The 18845-nt window shown below is 40.5% G+C and overlaps 1 protein-coding gene across 2 annotated transcripts in view; it reads right to left on the bottom strand.

Annotated features, from left to right (window-relative positions):
- Window positions 1-18845, bottom strand: part of CHN2 (chimerin 2) — a 383768-nt gene that overhangs the window by 361145 nt on the left and 3778 nt on the right. For both annotated transcript variants that reach the window (XM_079932005.1, XM_079932006.1), the window contains 3 exons: window positions 18194-18295; window positions 14619-14734; window positions 13734-13862 (listed from right to left, as the gene is read on the bottom strand). In XM_079932005.1, coding sequence (XP_079788131.1) covers window positions 13734-13746 — 13 coding nt within the window. In that variant the 5' untranslated portion in view covers window positions 13747-13862; window positions 14619-14734; window positions 18194-18295. The remainder of the gene's footprint in view (window positions 1-13733; window positions 13863-14618; window positions 14735-18193; window positions 18296-18845) is intronic.

The raw sequence follows: 18845 nt of genomic DNA, 5'->3' as shown, positions 1-18845 counted from the left end.
ACATTCTGCTCTTAATATACTTCACTTCTGGTCACAAATATGTAGCAGTTTTTTCCCCACACCAAGCAATTCTCAGCATCAGCTGGGTGTCCTATAATTTAACTCAATTCTACCACCATCTACCCGGAGATAGCGTCAAATCCTACAGGTTATTGGCTCAGTTCCACAGACTGTCCCCACTTTAGACACCGATTTCAAGTCCAGGTTGTCACCTGTGCTTCTGACATATCAGTTATAAGTTGGAGGTTCCCATGACTCCCACCTAGGGTTTGATAGTTTGCTAGAGCATCTCACAGAACTCAAGAAAAGAGTTTACTTACTAGCTTACAGGTTCATTACAAAGGATATAACTCAGAAACAGCCCTATGGAAGAGATGCATAGGGCAAGGTATGGGGAAGGGGTGTGGAGCTTCCATGCCCTCTCCAGACCTGTCACCTCTCAGGACCCCCATGAGTTCACCCACCTGGAAGCTCTCTGAACCTCATACTTCATGGATTTTTATGAAGGTTTCACAACCTAAACATGATTGATTAAATCACTGGCCATTAGTGATTAAGTCAGTCCCCAACCCCTCTCCCCTCCCTGGAGGTCAGGAGATGGAGCTGAAAGTTCAACCCTCTAGTCACAGGGTTTATTGCCTTGGCAAAAGCCCCCACCTTTAGGGGCTCTCTATAATCACCTCATTAATGCAAACTCAGGTGTGATTGAAAAGGATTTGTTCTAAATAAAAAAAGACACTTTCATCACTCTTATCACTTAAGAAATTCCAGAAGTTTTAGAAGCTCTTTCCAGGAATGGAGACAAAGACCAAATACATATTTCTAATTACAAATCACAATATCACAAATGTTTAGAGAGAAATTTATAGCATTAAATCCTTACATTAGAAAAAATCTCTCATCTGTGACCTAAGCTTGCACCTTAAGTAACTAGAGAAAAAACAAATTAAACTCAAAGTAAGGAGAAGAAAGGAAACAATATAGATAATAGTGAAAACAAAAGATAGAAAATTAAGTAGAAAATAAAAAATATATAGAGAATATCATTAGAATTAAATGCTGGTTATTTGAGACCAATAAGAATGATTAACCTTTAGCTAGATTGAGAAGAAAAAAGAGATGATGTAAATTACCAATTATGGTGATGAGAGGGAGGATACCACTACAGATGTTGTAGATACTAAAAGATAAGAGAATATTATGAACAACCTTGTGCCAACATATTTGTCAACTTAGATGAAACAGGTAAACTTTTTGAAAGAAACAATCTCCCAAAGATCACTCAAGAAGAAACAGATAATCTGAAAAGCTCTGTCTTAGTCTGCTCAGGCTGCCATAACAAAATACCACAGACTGGGTTGTTTAACCAACTGAAATTTATTTTCACACAGTTCTGGTGACTGGAAGTGCAAGATCAAGGTGCCAGCAGGGTCAGTGTCTGGTGAGAACTCTCTCCTTGAGGTGCAGACGGTCACCTCCTCACTGTGTCCTCGCACAGCAGACAGAGATCTCGCTCTCTTCCTCTTCTCATAAGGTCACAGTCCTATCAGATTAGGGCCCCACCTTTATGACCTCACTTAACCTCCTATTGGGGTTACGTTGGGGGTTAGGGCTTCGACATATGAATTTTGGGGGACACAGTTCGGTCCATAGCATTCTGCCACTGGGCCCCTAAAATTCATGTCCTTTTCACATACAAAATACTTTCATGCCATCCCAACAGCCCCAAAAGTCTTAACTCATTCCAGCATCAACTCTAAAATTTTTACTTCTCTAGGATAAATGCCTAAGTGCTATTGCTGAATTGTGTGGTAAACATATGTTTAATAAGACTGCCAGATTCCCAGGGTGCCTGTATCATTTTACATTTCTATCAGCAATGTCTGAGAGATCCAATTTCCCAGCATCCATGCCAACATTTGTTATTATAATTCTTATTTTAGACATTCTAATAGATGTGTATTGATACACATCTTTAGGAGTTAAATTTGTATTTCCCTAATGGCTAGTGGTGTTGAACAACTTTCATGTGCTTATTTGCCAACCTTATATCTTTGGTGAAATATCTATTCAACACGTTTACCTATTTTATAAATAATTTTTTATTTTCTCACTGTTGAGTTCAGAGAGTTCTTATATATTCTACATATGAATCCTTTATAAGATACATAATTTGTCAATTTTTTCTCCCATTCAGTGTCTTGTCTTTTCAACCTCTTAACAGGGTCTTTCACTGAGCAAAAGTTTTTTATTTTCAATTATCAGTTTTTTAATTCAAATTGAATTAAATTAAAAATTGGATTAAAAAGGCCAGTCTCACTATGCAATTTTCAGGTACCCACATGGAGCCTGTCGCTAACTAGTAAATAACACAGTTTAGAGGATGGGTAGAATTTGGATGGGCATCCTTCCAGGTGAGGGACCAATATAAACAGGACCAGAAGCATGAATGGGTAAGGAAAGTTACAGGCAAATAGACAGATCCAATTGGGTAAAGAGTGAGATTCAGGACAAGCAGAGATGCTCCTGCTGGAACAGTCAATTGGGTCTAGATTGTGAAAGATGCTGAACACTAAGAAGAGGGCGGAAGCCTTATCTGGCAGGCCCTACAGAGTCCTTGGGACTTTCTAAACAGGAGAAAGATGTTACTGCAGGCAGTGTTTTAGGAAGATTCACTAGTAGCAGTGTTCAAAGAGGACTGGAAATGTTGCAACCATGCTCTCCTCTCCTTCCTCCTGTTTCCCTCTCCAAACTCTCAGCCATGAGAGCCTGGTCTGGGATAATGTTGAAAACATTAAAGTTTTTCCCCTAACCTTGAGCACCTTACCCTATCTTGTTATTAAGGTACAAAGAAGGGGCTTAAGATAATATCTCGTAAGAAGCGAGACAGCTTATAGGTATTATTGTACAGAAAATAAATTAATAGAAACAAGATTTTATAAAAGAAGGTTGAGAAAATAAAGTTAACAAAAGTAAGAAAAACTCAGTGATAGAGGAGAAGCTCAAGAAAGTAAAATCTTTTCTTAATATTATTATCCCAAGGTTGACAGACATTTTTAGACAAAAATAGTCTATAATTTTTAACACTGATCAAAAATAGAAAAGACTACAGATTTGATATCAGTGATTAAGAGATATCAATGATTACGAGATATGTGAATGCGGTCAGTAAGTTAGGAGATTAAGAGTGGTCTCAGACTGGATTTGTTGGCTTAACAATCTCATTAAGAGCCCAGACACCTTCAGTCCTTCCTCTCTGCCATCCTTAGTGCACATGTGATGGTTTTCCTCATGGTCACGATATGGCTGTCACAGCACCAGGTATCACATTCTCACATGACACCACCCAAATTAGGAATCAAGACTTTGGGATTTGGAGTGGGGATTGCTGAACTTCCCCTATCTTTTAACAGGGAGGAAAATCTATCCCAAGCCTTCCACTAGAATTCTCATTACAATTCACTGACCAGGACTGGGTTACGTGACCACTTGTAGAACAGTCACTGCCAAAGGGGAAAGGGATTGCCATGATTGACTGAGGTCAAACATGAGTCAACTCCTAGCACATTGTTGCCCTGCCCAAACTAAATTGAGACAGCAAACAGGAAGGGGAATGACTGATGGATAAGCAAGTAACCTTGTCTGCCCCAGAGAAGTACAAAAGAATTGACCAGAGGAGTATCAGGGAGTTAGAGAAGCTTTATGGGACACTAGTCTAATAAATTCCAGAATATACTACATACGTTTCCCGTCACCATTGAATGTCTGGCACCAACTGTGCATATTGTAGGTGTTCAATACACATTTTAGGTTAATGTAGAATGCAGAAGGTGGCAAACTGAGTAGGATTTAAACATGTAGAAATATTTATGAGGGCTGAAAAATCACACTGATATTAAGAAAGTAGGCTATCTTTATCAGAGAGCCCAAATCCACAGTGTTTATTTTTCAGGAGGGCAAGGTGATAATGAAGCCTGGCTCTTCACCATGACTGGGTGTTGATGGACAGGGCATGTCCAGGCAGAAGACGGTGACCACCAATGGGAAGAAGAAAAAAGGTGGGCACCTTTGACAGCCCAAAGAATGCCATTTGAGGAGAAAGCGTTAGTTCCTTCTGCGAATACTTATTGAGACCATGTTATAGATCAGGCACTGTTCTAAGTACTTGCAATACATTAGCGAACAAAAACAACAAAACACTTCCTACTCCCATGAGCTTATATTCTAGCATAATAATGAGTAAGTTACAGCCTGCAAAGTGAATTAAGTTAGCAAGTGATTAAGTGCTATGGAAAATAAATAGAACAGGGTCAAAGGGGTCAGTAATCCTGGGGTGGGCACTGTGGGAGGGGTTAAACAGGGTGGTCAGGGACACCTCACTGAGAAGGCGACAACTGAACAAACTCGCCAAGGAGGTGAAGGATGGCCAAGAGGACTTGTGGGAAGGCTGTGTCTAATATCAGGCATCCCATTTCCCTGCTCTACCGAGGGACTTTATTATTGGCACTTACCCTTGCCTCCAGCCCTCTAGAAACATGGGCCTTCCAAACCTTCCCTGAGAGATCTCAATGTATCAGGGAAGTGAGCCACTGCTTCTCCTTGAAACAAAGTTGAGGACCTCTGTATGCCCATTTCGATTTTTGGCACTGATGTGGATTTCTTATTTCTTTGCCATTTCACATTTAACACCAAAATATAGTGCTTGTGTTTAAGTGATTAAGGACGAATTGCCTTAATTTTATTGTTGCTTGTTATTATCACATTAATATACTTTTCCAGTTAATGTTTATTTGTGAGAACTGTAACCTGGACGGTGTCGTGGGAATGATTAGTCCTTGACAGGTAAGCTGAATCAATGCACTGGATTTAAGATTTGGATAAATTATAAATTGTACAAAAATTTAGAGAACATTTATGAAGTCATCATGATTCTACCCTGATGTTCTCTAAGTGAGACTTTCCAGTGAAGTAGAAAAAGAGATCAGTCTTGTTTTGGAGTGCTACACTTTCCAGTTTTGTCACTGGTTCGTGTGACTTTAGGTAAACTCAATGGGCCTCAGTGTCCTTTTCTGTAAAATAAAGGGTCGAATTGGCTGATCTGTGTGATCCCTTCCAGCTCCCAGATCCTTTGACTCTAAATAATTAGTTTCAACAGGCCATGCACAGATTCCACTTTCTGCTTCTTTAAAGGAGACATTTGTTTTGGCCAAAATTGCATTTTCAAAAGAGTCAAATTCGTAATTTTCAATTACCTTGCTTTCCAAACAACTTTAGGTAGTGATCACTAGCAGTTTGTTTATACAAAATACAGATTAAATGCACCATGGAACTCAGGATCAACTCAGTGATAGTACATGATATGTTACAAACAAAACACATTGTAACTGCTCTACCTTTTAAAAAGAGTAGCTTTTTTATTTCTTCTGAGGCAACCATCAACCCAGAGAGTTTTCAAATTCCACCATCCAAAGCACATGGGTCTAGAGAAATTCACCCTACCTTCAGGACTAGTGGGCTCTGTGATTTCAGGATGTTGTAGGGATTTGGGGGTTAACTCTGAGTCTTCCTCAAACAGCTGTGGATTTTGCAAAAACCATTTAACCTCTTCTGTGCTCAGTTTCCTTGTCCGCAAATTGAGGTAGCTGAAGAGGATGATGCCCTAGATCCATCTCAGGTCTAAATTCTGTGATTCTCAGATAAATCACACTCCTGCTTACAGGAGTCTGCAGTAGCCTCTTCTCACCTGCTCTGGAAGGCCTTCTTGTTCCCTGCAACCCAGGAGGCAAACGAGGCTCACGAAGACTAAAGAGCCATCTAATGACTGAACAGGCCTTAATTTGAGCAGCTAGGTTTTAATTTCCTCTTATAGCACATTCCTTGGGGGTAAAGGGTACTTTCCAGTGGAATAATAACTGCATAGGATATTTCAATTGCTGGAGGATGTCTCATTTGGAAATCAGGTTTAAGTCACATTCCTCTGATAGTTTTCACTTTCAGAACAAAGTGAAAGCTCCCAAAGGAATGTTTATACTTAAAGTTTACATCTGCTGGAAAACGAAAAGTATCTCTCTAAGAGTTAAGCATCTGTAAATATTTAAGACAGGATGAAACCACACATACTACTTCTACTAATCTCTGTTACGTTCGAGTAGAAGCCAAAAGGAACCAGCAAAATCCCGGGGAACACTTTGATGTTTAACTGTTAACTCTCGCAACTAAGACCCGACGCAGCCAAATAAATAAATATAAAAAAAGTTAACTCAAATCATGCCTAATAACTCATTATAACAGAGAGTTGGGGGAAATGCATAAATTGTCCCTACAAATACACAATCAATTCCGCACATGAGAAAATGGATCACGCAGAGGATGCCAAAGAGTCACTTTTCCTCTCTGATAAACTTTGATAGTAACGCAATCACATAAAGACCAGGCTACACAGTAAATAAAGTCAGTCTTTCTGCCCGAATTTTCATGATTTAGCCACCCCCACCCCTACATACCTGCATCATAGCTTTACGCATTACTCTGGTTTTCTATGACTATGGACCAGACACCATGTTAGATGTTTCATTCACATCACGGTATTTAATCTCAACAGCCCATGAATGTAGCAATTGTTTGCTCTATTACAAGATGGTGGAAACTGAGGTCCCAAGGGGTTATGCGTATGCTGTACACTGCTTTTCCTTCAAATTCCAAAGAACATTAAGACAGTCCTTGATTACAGTCATTCATTCATTCATTCATTCAGAGACTCACTCTATTTCTAACATACCCTACTCTAAGGAAAGCATCCTCTAAACCCAGCCCACTTCCCTTTCCTTATTCAGTTTTCAGTGAAGATGGGAACTCAGAGAAATGATTAGTTCAGTTGCATCTTTGCCTCCATTATCTGATTACCCCTCTATCTTGCCTTTTCCGGGATAAATTATAAAATTTCCTTTCTGCTTCTCTTTGGAACCATTTTTCAAAAGATATCTTCTAGGAGCTGAATTGCAAACAAGAAAGAGTAGTTTAGGAGGGAAGAATGAAACAAAAAGATTACTACAGCATTTTTCCATTAGCACCATGACATTTCTAATAATCTACACAGAAGGATTTTTTTTCTAGCATCCTCCTAAGTGCCTCTTGAAAACCTCTGTGACATACACGATAGCTACTGACTAATTTGTTCTGGCAGAAAAATGAGTTCAGTATTACTGAAAATACGTTTCCTATCACCAGATCTTATTCAGGTCATTGAGTGGCTTTTCACTGGTAGAAGGGAGTAGAATTTACCTTTAATGAAACATTATTGAGAAGAGAGAGAAAAATAACATTTTGACCCACTCCAACATTAGCAAAATGCAAATCACAGTCAATTTTCTAGGAGGCGATATTTCAACAGCTTGCATTTCTGTGGTTGTGCATCCATCGGAAGTTTTTTAAAGCAAGGTGAATGAAGGGTGCATGAAACAGACTGTGAATAAACAACTGTGAAAAACTAACTTTAAGCCGCTTTCAGCTTAGTGACTGAGATAATGCCATTTCTCTAGAGAAGTTCTAAATATAGAGGAATAGTGGATAGCAGTTTACCACAAGCTATGTAGCTGCCTCAACCAGCAGGGGCTGGGCATTGACTGGGGTAGGATTGTATAGTTCCCAGAGCAATTTCAGAGATTGATTAAGGATGTACTAGCGACAGGTTCCAATGTGTATGGCAGGGGAGGGGGAGGGGTGTCACAGCTCATTCTTTTTTCTTCCTGTGCAGAGGTATGGGTAGCTGCAATGTAAACTGCAGATGTGGATCATTAGGATGTTAAGTGGAAGAAAAGAGAGCTCTTCATTATTCTTCTTTTGGAAATAAAGAGGGATAAAATTCAGCAATCATTTCCCTACAATTTGTCAGCACAGCTAGGATACTGACTTCCTTTCCAAAAGTGAGATTACTTCCTGCTGACACCAAGAGGGAGCATAATGGACAAATGCATGAAAAAGAAAATTAAGCTCAAAGGGTAGCTTTTGTTTTGATGTTTGCTAGACATTTTTTCTTGCGTTAAAATTAGATGTATTGGTGACTGGCAGCCACAGGATTTTAACGCTGAGAATGCAGGGTAGCATTCTCTACACAGATCCCCAAATGCATAAAACAAGTGTCAGTTTTGATAAAGAATTACGACTTCTTGGACTTTGTCTTTAGCTATGCAGAACCGAAAAATCTCAACATTTAGCATAATGCCACAGATAAACTGTGCCAGAGAGTAATAGTCACTTCTATACTAATAAAAAGCTCCCTGGTCAAAATCACACCAATAAATGCATATTTAATTAGAGTTTACAGACAGAGAAAAAATTCAGAGGTTCTCTCATAGACGACCTTTATAAGAGATGTCTTACTCTCAGATGCCTCAGGGCAATATCTCAACCCAAATGAAATAAAACGAGATGTGGCTGGTTATTTAACAAGATCACTGTCATTATACAGAATTTAACTTTTTTTTTTTTCAGAGTTAGAGCTTTATACATATTTTGGAGGTGGTTTGGTGATACAGTGGCTTAGATTTATAATTTTCTAATTAAAATCATATCAATTTTAGAGAAGTAAAAAGCTTAAAGCTTAATCCATTGCATTTAATCATTGAGATTTGTTTTGACATTTTTAGAAATGGAACCTAATACAGAGATGTGATTACTTCGCAACAGATTTGCAAGGAAGGTGACATGCCACGTGAGAATTTACAAATAGAGGGAAAATGGACTAGTCTGGTAGGGGAAGGGAAGACAAAAGAGATCGTGATGTCAAAAAATTCAAAGTACATGCATGATTTTCAAAGCATCTCTCTCTGAAGTGCAGGATAACCTTGTATCTAAACTTTCTTCCATTTTATCATGCTTCACTGCTCTACCCCTGGCCCTCTTTACATCTGAGAGGAAAAAACAAGGTTGAATGTAAAAGTAAGTCTGCTAAACCAATAGCCAAAGGGTGAATGCTTGATCCACTCTGTAGGGGTATGTGGCTTCCAATGGACCCATCAGCTCATGGCTTATTGCCCAGCACTCAGAGCCTGACAGGACGCCCTAATACTGTTTCAACACAAACAGAGGGTATTTAAGAAGTGTCCTCTCCAGCTGCTCTGTACCCTATAAGAAATCCACCACAAAGATGAGATTTGTCAACTGGCCCCCTCCAGCCAGCCTAACTTCCTGGTCCCAGATGAGGGAGGACTGTCCACTGGTGACCTTGCTAAAGGGACAGAATTCAGAAACAGGGAAGCAGAGCAGGTGATGTGAATAATCCAATTATTTATTTTAAGCTCCAGAATGGAGGCCACTAGACATAGATGTAAAAAGGATGGGTGTTTTAGTATCAGATAGGCCTCAATTTGAATCTTGATTCTGGCCCTTAGTAGCTCTTTGACCTTGGACCAATTGTTGAACATCTCTGTTCTTCAGTTACTTCTGTTATGGAATGGAGACTATGATACCTACCTTTTAGGGTTAGGGTGAGGTCTAAATGAGATAATGTGTGTGATACACTTAGCATGGTTTTTGGCTAACAGTAAGGGCTTAATAGCTTTTGTTTTTTTAGGGCTCAGTGCCTTTTTTGTTTTTAGAGTTCAATACCTTTTTCTCAAGGACCAAAGGGTCCTTGTCTTCCCCTCTAACTTTGAAAAGAGATTTATTTTTTTGGTAATTGCTTTTTTTATTTAGGCCGTTAAAATGTATTTGTTTTCTCTGAAATGGTGTCAACCAAGTTTAGACGATAATAAGAGTACTTTATATATTGGTCAGATGTGTACTGTTTTGTCACACCTGGAGTGTAAGAAATGTCCTATCTTTTTATATTGTTGAAAAAGAATCCAGTTTGCGCTCACCCTTGCTGAATTTGGAGAGAAGTCCAAAAACGAATGGTTTAAAGGGATATGGAGAAGGGATGGGGAATCTCCCTTCTCCCTTCTCTCATTTAGATCCTAGAACATGCTAGTAGCTATCCCTTATATATATAAGGGAAGGGGCCTGATCTTCGGGATTCACAATCTTTCTGGTCCTACTGCTCTGTCACTTACTCCGTGCAGCTCTGACTGTTGCTCCTTATCTGTCGGCACCCTGCCCTAGGTAGATTACAGACATGCCCCCATGGCAGCCCTCACCACAGAACACAGTCACGTTCTCAGAGGCTCCCAGCACTACTTGCTGGGTTGAGCCCCTACTGGCACCCATGCTGCCAGATCATATGGCTACAGAGGTTCTGAAACCGTGAGACCCACTACCCTGGTATAAGAGTCAGAATAAACCAGGTTATGATAGTCCCAAATATTAGTAACCCGACTCACCAAAGGTTCATTTCTTTCCAAGCCTAAAGTACGAACGGAGCCCCAAGTACCATATGTCTAAGTATTTAAAAGTTATAAACCAAGGTAACAAACAAAATACGTTCTACCCTCTTGTATGGCTGTTAGCATAACCAACACCATCTTGGACCTGTTCAGTTCTTCCTGGCCTTCCACTGAACCTACCTAGGACTGTACTGTGTAGTAAATCTCTTCTCTACTGTCAAAGGCTTTATAGTTAATAGATATTGTTTAATGTTCATTAGTTCCGGGTGGCCTCTATGCTCTGTTAGTCTCCAAACAATGACACTGACGCATTTCTGGCACCCACAAGACTAGTTACCCATCATAAGTCAGATACGATTGCAACTTAGGAATACACTCCTTGTCTCTGAGCACATACCCCCATATCCTAGTTTAACTATAAAAACGTCCCAAAGGCCCCTCAGCGGAGCAGAGAATTACAGTACAAACAGGGGTATCGCCGTTTACCCAATTCCACTCTATATGTAATTTATCCTATAATAAACTGATCTACTGATTATATGCAACTGCCTACCTCATTTTTCAGTCTCAAGATACCTTCTTAGTTCAGTGGTGGGCACTCTTCATTCTCTCCGTCTTTGGACACTTCTTACCTTGAAAAATATGCCTTTATAACAACCTGGAAAATGAGATTTGAATTTAGAATTCCGCGACTCCTTCCCTAATGCTCTATGTCAGAACATGGTAGTATAGGGCAGGATAGCCTTTTAGCCTGTCCTGCTCCTTGACACCCTATCCTATACATACAAGATCTGTAAGTATGCTCCTTGGACACCCCCCAAGGGGAGCCAGAATCCAAAAAAGATTAGCATGCAGGCTCTGGAATCAGACTTGCAGACATTTGGGCAAGGAATTCTGAGGGCCGCGTTATCCAAACCATGGAGGCGAATCTGCAAATATGGAATCCACAAAGAATGAATAGTGACTGTGTTTTGTTTTGTTTGTTTGTTTTTGTCAAGAATTTCCTGAGAGAAATGAACAACTGGGTACACAGAAAGAGGAAAAGTGGGGTTACTAACTCTCCTGACCATTCCGGTTGCAAAGAAGCCCAGATTTTGAAGAATCTAGTGTTGAGTTCTTCTGAGAAGAGGAAGGGATCATTCCTTTTTTATTCTTTTTGCTGACAGATCTCTGTGTGGGGTGGAAGAGGACCAGTTAAGCACTGCCAGTTTATATCACATTGGTGATCACTGTGGCACCCATGACATGCCCTGCACAATTAGCCCAGTGCATTCTTCTTATTCCTCAGCTCACTTAGTCATCCATCACCACTCTCTGGGGTGAGGATGGTAGTAAAGGTGGATGGAGTAGATGAGTTGTTACAACATCCACTTTCAGATGAGGAAACCAGAGTTGAGAGACAGGCTGTAGCCAGTGACAGAGACTAGAGAAGAAAGAGACCTTGGAACTGGTCTTCTAGTGCATCCTCTCTTTCCAACTGTTGTGTGCTCTGAGAGTATAGCCATCTTAAATTCAAGGGAGAACCTTTTAAACCCATAGAAGTCAACCAAGCAGGAGGTTCTGAGCAGTTTAGCCTGAACCACCCTATATAAAAAGCAACATGGGCTTCCCTGGTGGCGCAGTGGTTAAGAGTCCGCCTGCCGATGCAGGGGGCACGGGTTCGTGCTCCGGTCCGGGAAGATCCCACATGCCACGGAGCGGCTGGGCCCGTGAGCCATGGTCGCTGAACCTGTGCGTCCGGAGCCTGTGCTCCGCAACGGGAGAGGCCACAACAGTGAGAGGCCCGCGTACCGCAAAAAAAAAACATGATGTTTCATGTCATTGACTGAGCATTCTTGCCGAGGACCACCCTTCACCTATTTCATTTGTATCCCTTTATTTGGTAATATTACTTAGTTCCTGAAGTTCTTGGAAGCCCTTTATTTGGTAATATTACTTAGTTCCTGAAGTTCTTGGAAGCCCTCAAGAGGTTACAGAACCAGAAAAATAGAGAATCCCTTTTCTAGGCCAACTCTTCTTTGAATCATGCAAGTAATCACAGGCACAATATTTTGTTAGTAAGGAGAGCCCCTGGACTAACCACTATTAGCATCAGAGGAAAATAGGTTCCTTTGATCTTTGTTTATCATTTGTAAATTTTTTGCCTTCAACAAATGAATAACTTGCTTGCAATGGGCCAGGCATTGTTATATCAGCTCTACATGCAAGTTAGTAAATCCTCAGATCAGCCCTGTAGGGCTGTCCTCTTTCCATATATGAGAAACTGAAGGCTTAGAGAGGTTAATTAACACAGCAAAGGTCACACCGCTAATGAGCTGGGATTCAAATCCCCATCAGTCTTCTCCATGAGCCATGCTGTGCCCTTAATCAGATACTCCAGTGAGCGTACTGGCAGGTTCATCATCACATCAATATATACCTTGCAGGGCTGGCGTGCAAATTAAAGAGATGATATATATGAAAAGTGTTCGGCAAACCATGAGGCCCTGCAAAGCTTCACTGTGATTATTTGTCAAGGCTTTACACAGAGGCAGCTCTGCTGTCCTTAGTGACCAAGTCTATATTAATCCCACAATTCATCCTTAATCCACCAAAGTCTTGTTTGCCTGGCTTTCTCTATAACCAAAGGGAAACTGAAAATATGCCTTCTGTAAGGAAGGTTTAACACCTGCTGCCAGAGGGTGCTGGATCATCAGAGGACACTAGATTCACTTACAAAAGATGTAGATTAATTTGGACATTACTTCCCTACATAAACCAGGCACAAGAAGGCAAGCAACCCAGGGAAGGATAATCGTGCTGAGAGTGGAAGCACTTATTATAAATAATTACCATGTAATTATCCCCAACTTCCCTGAGGCTGTAGCCTGTGGCTGGTCTTAGGAGGTGGCCCTTCCTAACTAAGTGTAAGGAGACTGAAGCACTTCCATAAATTTATCACGTGTCTGTGCCTTACAGCTGGGTCAGCGCCACCTGGGCCTACTTCTCAAAGCTCATGGCCAAGGGGCAGAAGAGCTGTGGGGTCTCAGCCACTGGATCCACTCTCCTCTCCTCTCCTCTCCTCATAGCACAATGACTTTTTTTTGCAAGTGTGTGAATGCGACACATCTGACTTCTCTGAAGCAACCGGCTTATAGAGCAAGTTAATACAATGGGCAGGCCGTGACATTCCTCTTTCTGATGTGCCTCCAAGCTGTGTTCTCAAGCCATGAGGCGCTGTTGAAGATACTAACAACACTTCAAAGGAGCAATGGCAGAGGCCATGACAAGTGTAGGGAGAGACAAAGACACTTCCAACAGCGGCATGGCTGTCTACAAGGTTAATCAATTCCCTTGGTTTTCATTCCGGGTCCACATTATCTTGGCGGCAGCAGCTACAAACGTGAAAGCCAAGACGACTGAAATTGTATTTACCTGCTTGAGACATGGAAACGAGCTATTCTCTGTATCTTCTTAGACAGGATGTAAGACATACTGCAAAGCTCTGGCGGTAGATCAGTGAGGAACACACTTTTCTGTGGTGTCCAGATACCATGGAAGACACTGGGGGAGAGGACACAATTTAGTACCTTGGGTGAGACAGTTGAAAAGCATGACAGTCACAGGATTGAAATCTCACAGATTGTCATGCTCATCATTACTATTGCTATAGCTATGGCTCATTGGGCCCATTCTATATGACAAGTACTTGATGGACACACTCTCATTTCACCCTCTTAATAACATTGTGAGGTAGCTAATATTATTTTTACCATGTATGGTTGAAAAAGCTGAGATTAAGTAACTTGCTGAGGTCACCAGATGGCAGGTCCTAGATCTGAACCTGGGTCCAACTCATGCTGTGAACCACCAGGGCTTAACAAACTAGAACCTTCCCAGGATATGCAGGTGCAGAGAACACAAGGGCTTAGGGGACCCTGAAGTCATCTGGACTGATCAACTGGCCAATTTAAAGTTGTTCTCAGAAAAGCCAATCAGAGAAGAAGGCTTAACCAATCTTTTTACACAGCCATTCTTTTGTCCACCTTTGAGAACTCTTGATACAGAAATGGGCTAAAAATACTATTTTTAGCAGTTTGATCCTCCTCTGCAAGTCATATATTTTGATTTTTCAGCTGTTAGGTTGATTACAATTATGGTCACTTGGAGAGAAATGTAAAGAAATACTCTTTAAAGTATTAGTAATATTTGACCAGCTATGCCAAAATATGCCAGTGAATAGTGTAGAAAAGGAATACGTTTGTCTCTAAGGAAAGAAACGCACCAAAATCATCTCTCCCACGCTGCTGCCAATTATACCTGCACAGTCTGGATGCAAGCACACCCTACAGATGATCTCCTCCACTGCAGTGTCGTTTCCAAACAGAATTTGCTCATGGATTCACTAGATGTGTCATTTCAGAAGCCACAGTTCACTGGAGAATGGGTGTGAATAAAGACAGGGAAATGATTATTTCATGAAAATGTACGGGTTCATCCTTTTTGCCCATCCCATGGTTAGCTGTCCCCAAATCCTCTCAATGCACCTAAATATCTTTCAAAGTTGTACCCTTTCCATAGGGAATGTAGTGGGTTGAATAGTGTCCCCTCAAAATTCATATCCACCCAAAACCTCAGAATGTGACCTTATTTGGAAAGAGGGTCTTTGCAGATGGAGATAGTTAAGATGAAGTCATACTGGATTAGGATGGGCCCTAAATCCCATAACTGGCATCCTTATAAGAAGAGGCGAAGACATGAAGAGACACACACAGAGAAAAAGTCACGTAAACATGGAGGCAGAGATTGGAGTGATGCAGCTACGGGGCAAGGAATGCCGGGGATTTCTGGGAGCTGGAAGAAACAAGGAAGGATCCTACCCCAGAGCTTCAGGAGAGAGAGCAGTCCTGCCAACACCTTCATTTCAGACTTCTCCGGAACTGTGAGAGAATCAATTTCTGTTGCTTTAAGGCATCCAGTTTGTGGTCATGTTACAGCAGTTCTAGGAAACTAATATAGGAACTACCACATACAATTTGGCCCAAGCCCTCATCATCTTTTGCAGGGATTCGTTTTAGTGAATTAATAGCAATAAAAAATTGGAAGCAATTCAAATGACCAAATGTTGGAAAATGGTTGAATAAATTATGGTATATTCATATAGGTGAACATTATGCAGCCATTAACATTATGTTTTTGAATTAACTATGTGTGAAAATAACTGGGATATAATACGCTACCTGTTAAAGAAGATAAATAACTCTGTATAATATAATTTCAGTTTTGTTTTAAACATATTTGTATAGAGAAAAGATTAGAAAAAAAATGTATCATTTGGTTATCTCTTAGGAGTCACAACAGGATTTTTATCTGATCTTTTCATATATCCTCATATTTCTATAATGATAATGTATTATGTTCATAATAAAAAAATAAGCAATATAGCTTACTTGAAAAATTCCGAAGACTTCCAGTTCAGTGGTTTTCAAGCTATTTTGACCTCATCTCCTAGTAACAAATATGGTTTGCATTATGACTATAGTAGACTGAGTAATGCCACTCCCTCCAAAGATGTCTATACCCTAATCTCCAGAAGCTGTGAATGTGACTGTTGGCAAAAGAAAAAAGTTCATTCTACCCTTTCTAGGTTCTTCTGGCTGGTGAGAATTAAACTGACAATAAGACACTTTAACAGGAAAAAATCAAATTTAATTATGTATATACAGGGACCCCATAAGAAGAATGAGGGCCATGGACAAGTTAGTAATTGAGGCTTATATGCCATCTGAGAGAAGGAGAAGGGGGTAGGGGTTTGGGAACCTCAAAGGGGAGAATGGAAATTCATATGGAGATGGAAAAATAAATGTTTGGTAAACAAACGTTTGCTATGCCATGCAAAGGCAATGGGACCCAGAGAGAACTTTGGTCTTAAGGCCCTGCTGAGTCCCCCTACCACACCTATAACCCATATTCTTTGTAGATATCCCTGGTGATGGTGCTCTTCCAGGACCAGTATCTAACTTCTCTTAGGCAGCTTAAGGGAGAGGCTAAAAAAAAAAAAAGACTTCCTGAGTCTTCTGTTTCTTAAAGACAATCAACCTAAAATAATCCTCATGCCAAAGAGTAACATTTTAGGGTGGCAAATTTTGCTTCCCTATAGTTATGCCTTTGAAACTTCCCCAAGAAGTTTCACAGTCCAAAAGTTGAGTTGGTAGATTGTTCTATCTCACTGAACCATGTTCTATCTCACTGAACCAGATTCTTAGCCCTGACAATAGGTCACTTTGGCTAAACTCATTTCAGGAGGTGGTGATGCAGGTGAGCTCCCAGAGTCAGGACTATGGTGCAAGCAATCAGGTGTTTAATAAGAGGTACTTCTGTGGAAACAAAGTAGAATAACGGCTAGTGATTGGAGCAAAACATAATCCCAGCTTCTGAGTTCTGAGGGTACCCAGTAAATATTTCTAGATGTCTGGCTCAAAGCGTTTTCAGATAGAGTGAGGGCAGGTAGTGGCAAACTGACAAATTTTCCTAGTTTGCAGTTTGAATGTCTCTTGTGATCTTTCTGAGTGGCTTATATGGCAACAGATATGAAGACTATATATGAGCTATCATGGTGATTTCTCTGAAGTTTATATCAGGTTGTCCAATTTTAGCTTGCATGGCTTCAGAAAAAGGACAGTTTTAGTTCTTAATGATTTCAAGTCAAAAGGGTGGGAGAGAAAATTAGAAATGTTAGCTTGGAGAGTTGTAGCCAAATATTGGAGGAAACTGGAAGAATTCAGGATCCAACCCAGTTTATAGGTAGAAAACAAACCTCGAAGACAAGGGACAGTATTAGAATCTATAGCCACAAGTATATTACTAAAACATAATTTTTCTCTCTAAAATCATCCTAATTTTTACCAAAGGTAGACAACTTAGGACTAATTTGTTTGCAAAACAAGTTTAGTTTCAAAAAACTTGGCCTGTTTATGTAAGTATAGCAAGAATAGCAATTGACCATGTAACTCTTTTAATCTGCTTTGTTGGAACTTTTCTTAAGAAATTTCAGATTGGACTTTTAAATGCCTCTTCAGGCCAGGAAGCCAAGCTAAGGACTTGCCATCAGACTCACATGCAATACCTACACATTTCAGTGAATTCTTCTCTTCTCGAGGTCCCCAAAATACCTTGAGGTTCCTGTACCTTCCAGGAAGTGACCATCCTTACACACCTGGTAAGGCTGCCAGGAACCCTGTAAGTGAAGTACCTAGGAGGAATATGTCATGGGGTTGGGGGTTATGTGTTGTTTTACAGAGTACCTCATTACATGGAAATTTTCTTGAGGTTGGCAGGTGATCTAGTGTTGATCTAACCCATTCCGTGACCAACTTATCCTCTCATGGGTGCCTTTTTGAGGTGGCAAGCACCCTAATGGCTCTTAATTGCTCAATCCATGTCAGCCAATTTTGTGGCTTTGGCTTCCAAGATGTCCCTTAGCAACAGCTTTTACCTCATGTGCCTATTAATCCACAGCAAAGTTTGTCTAAACAGATGCCAGTCTGCTGAGAACTGTGAACTCACTAGTCTTTGAGGCTCAAACTGCAGGTTCTAGGGCCCTATACAGCCTATGCCTCTGTAATTATTCTGTGGTTTTTCCTCCTTATGACAAACATAAAAGACAAGGACAAAGAAAAAACACTGACTGTCTCTGGGAGGAAATGGATCATTAAAGCCATTTGGTAAATACCAAATTGACCAGAGTCACTAAGTCCAAGGTATTGTAGTTCCACAGATATTTTCTCCTACTAATCTATATTTAGAAAGAGAGAGTGAAAACATTCACACCACTTTTGCTCTACCAAATCCCACAGACAGAGATTCTGGAAGGCTGATGTAATAGGAAATCTTACCCTCTGCCAGCTTTTATCAGATGTCCCAGGATCTCTTTATCTGCAGTGGTCTTCTGGAAAGCAGTTTTTCCAGCCAGTGAAGGATCCTGCTGGATACACCACCTATTTAAAAAAAAAAAAATTCCTCATACTTTTTCTAGGTTCTTCTAGCTTGTCTAAAAATTAAATTGACCTGAGACAGATGAACAGGAGAAAATCAAATTTAATTACATACTTACAAGGGCCCCATGAGAAAAATGAGACTCAAGAGACACACTTTGGGGTGGCAAATTTTGCCTCCCTACACCCTGGATTATCTGTTGGATTATCTGTTGGGCCCACTATAAGAGAGAGACAGAAGGATCAGAATGATTAGTAGGAGATGTGAGGATGGAAGCAATGCTTGGAGTGATGCAAGTACAGGGCCAGGAGACAAAGAATGTGGGCAGCTTCTAGAAGATGAAAAAGGCAAAGAATCATATTCTCCCCGAATCCTCCAGAAGGAATGCAGCCCTGCTGAAACCTTGATTTTAGACTTCCAACTTCAGAACTATAAAACAGTAAGTTTGAGTTGTTTTCAGCCACTAAATTGTGGTAATTCGTTACAGTACCAACAGGAAACTAATGCCATGACACATATGTACACACACTGAAACAGTTTCATAACACATGA

This window comes from Stenella coeruleoalba (genome assembly GCF_951394435.1).
Source record: "Stenella coeruleoalba genome assembly, chromosome: 9".
Classification (NCBI taxonomy): Eukaryota; Metazoa; Chordata; class Mammalia; order Artiodactyla; family Delphinidae; genus Stenella; species Stenella coeruleoalba.
Note: the sequence above shows the minus strand (reverse complement) of the source record. Positions and strands in the feature narration are given on the sequence as shown.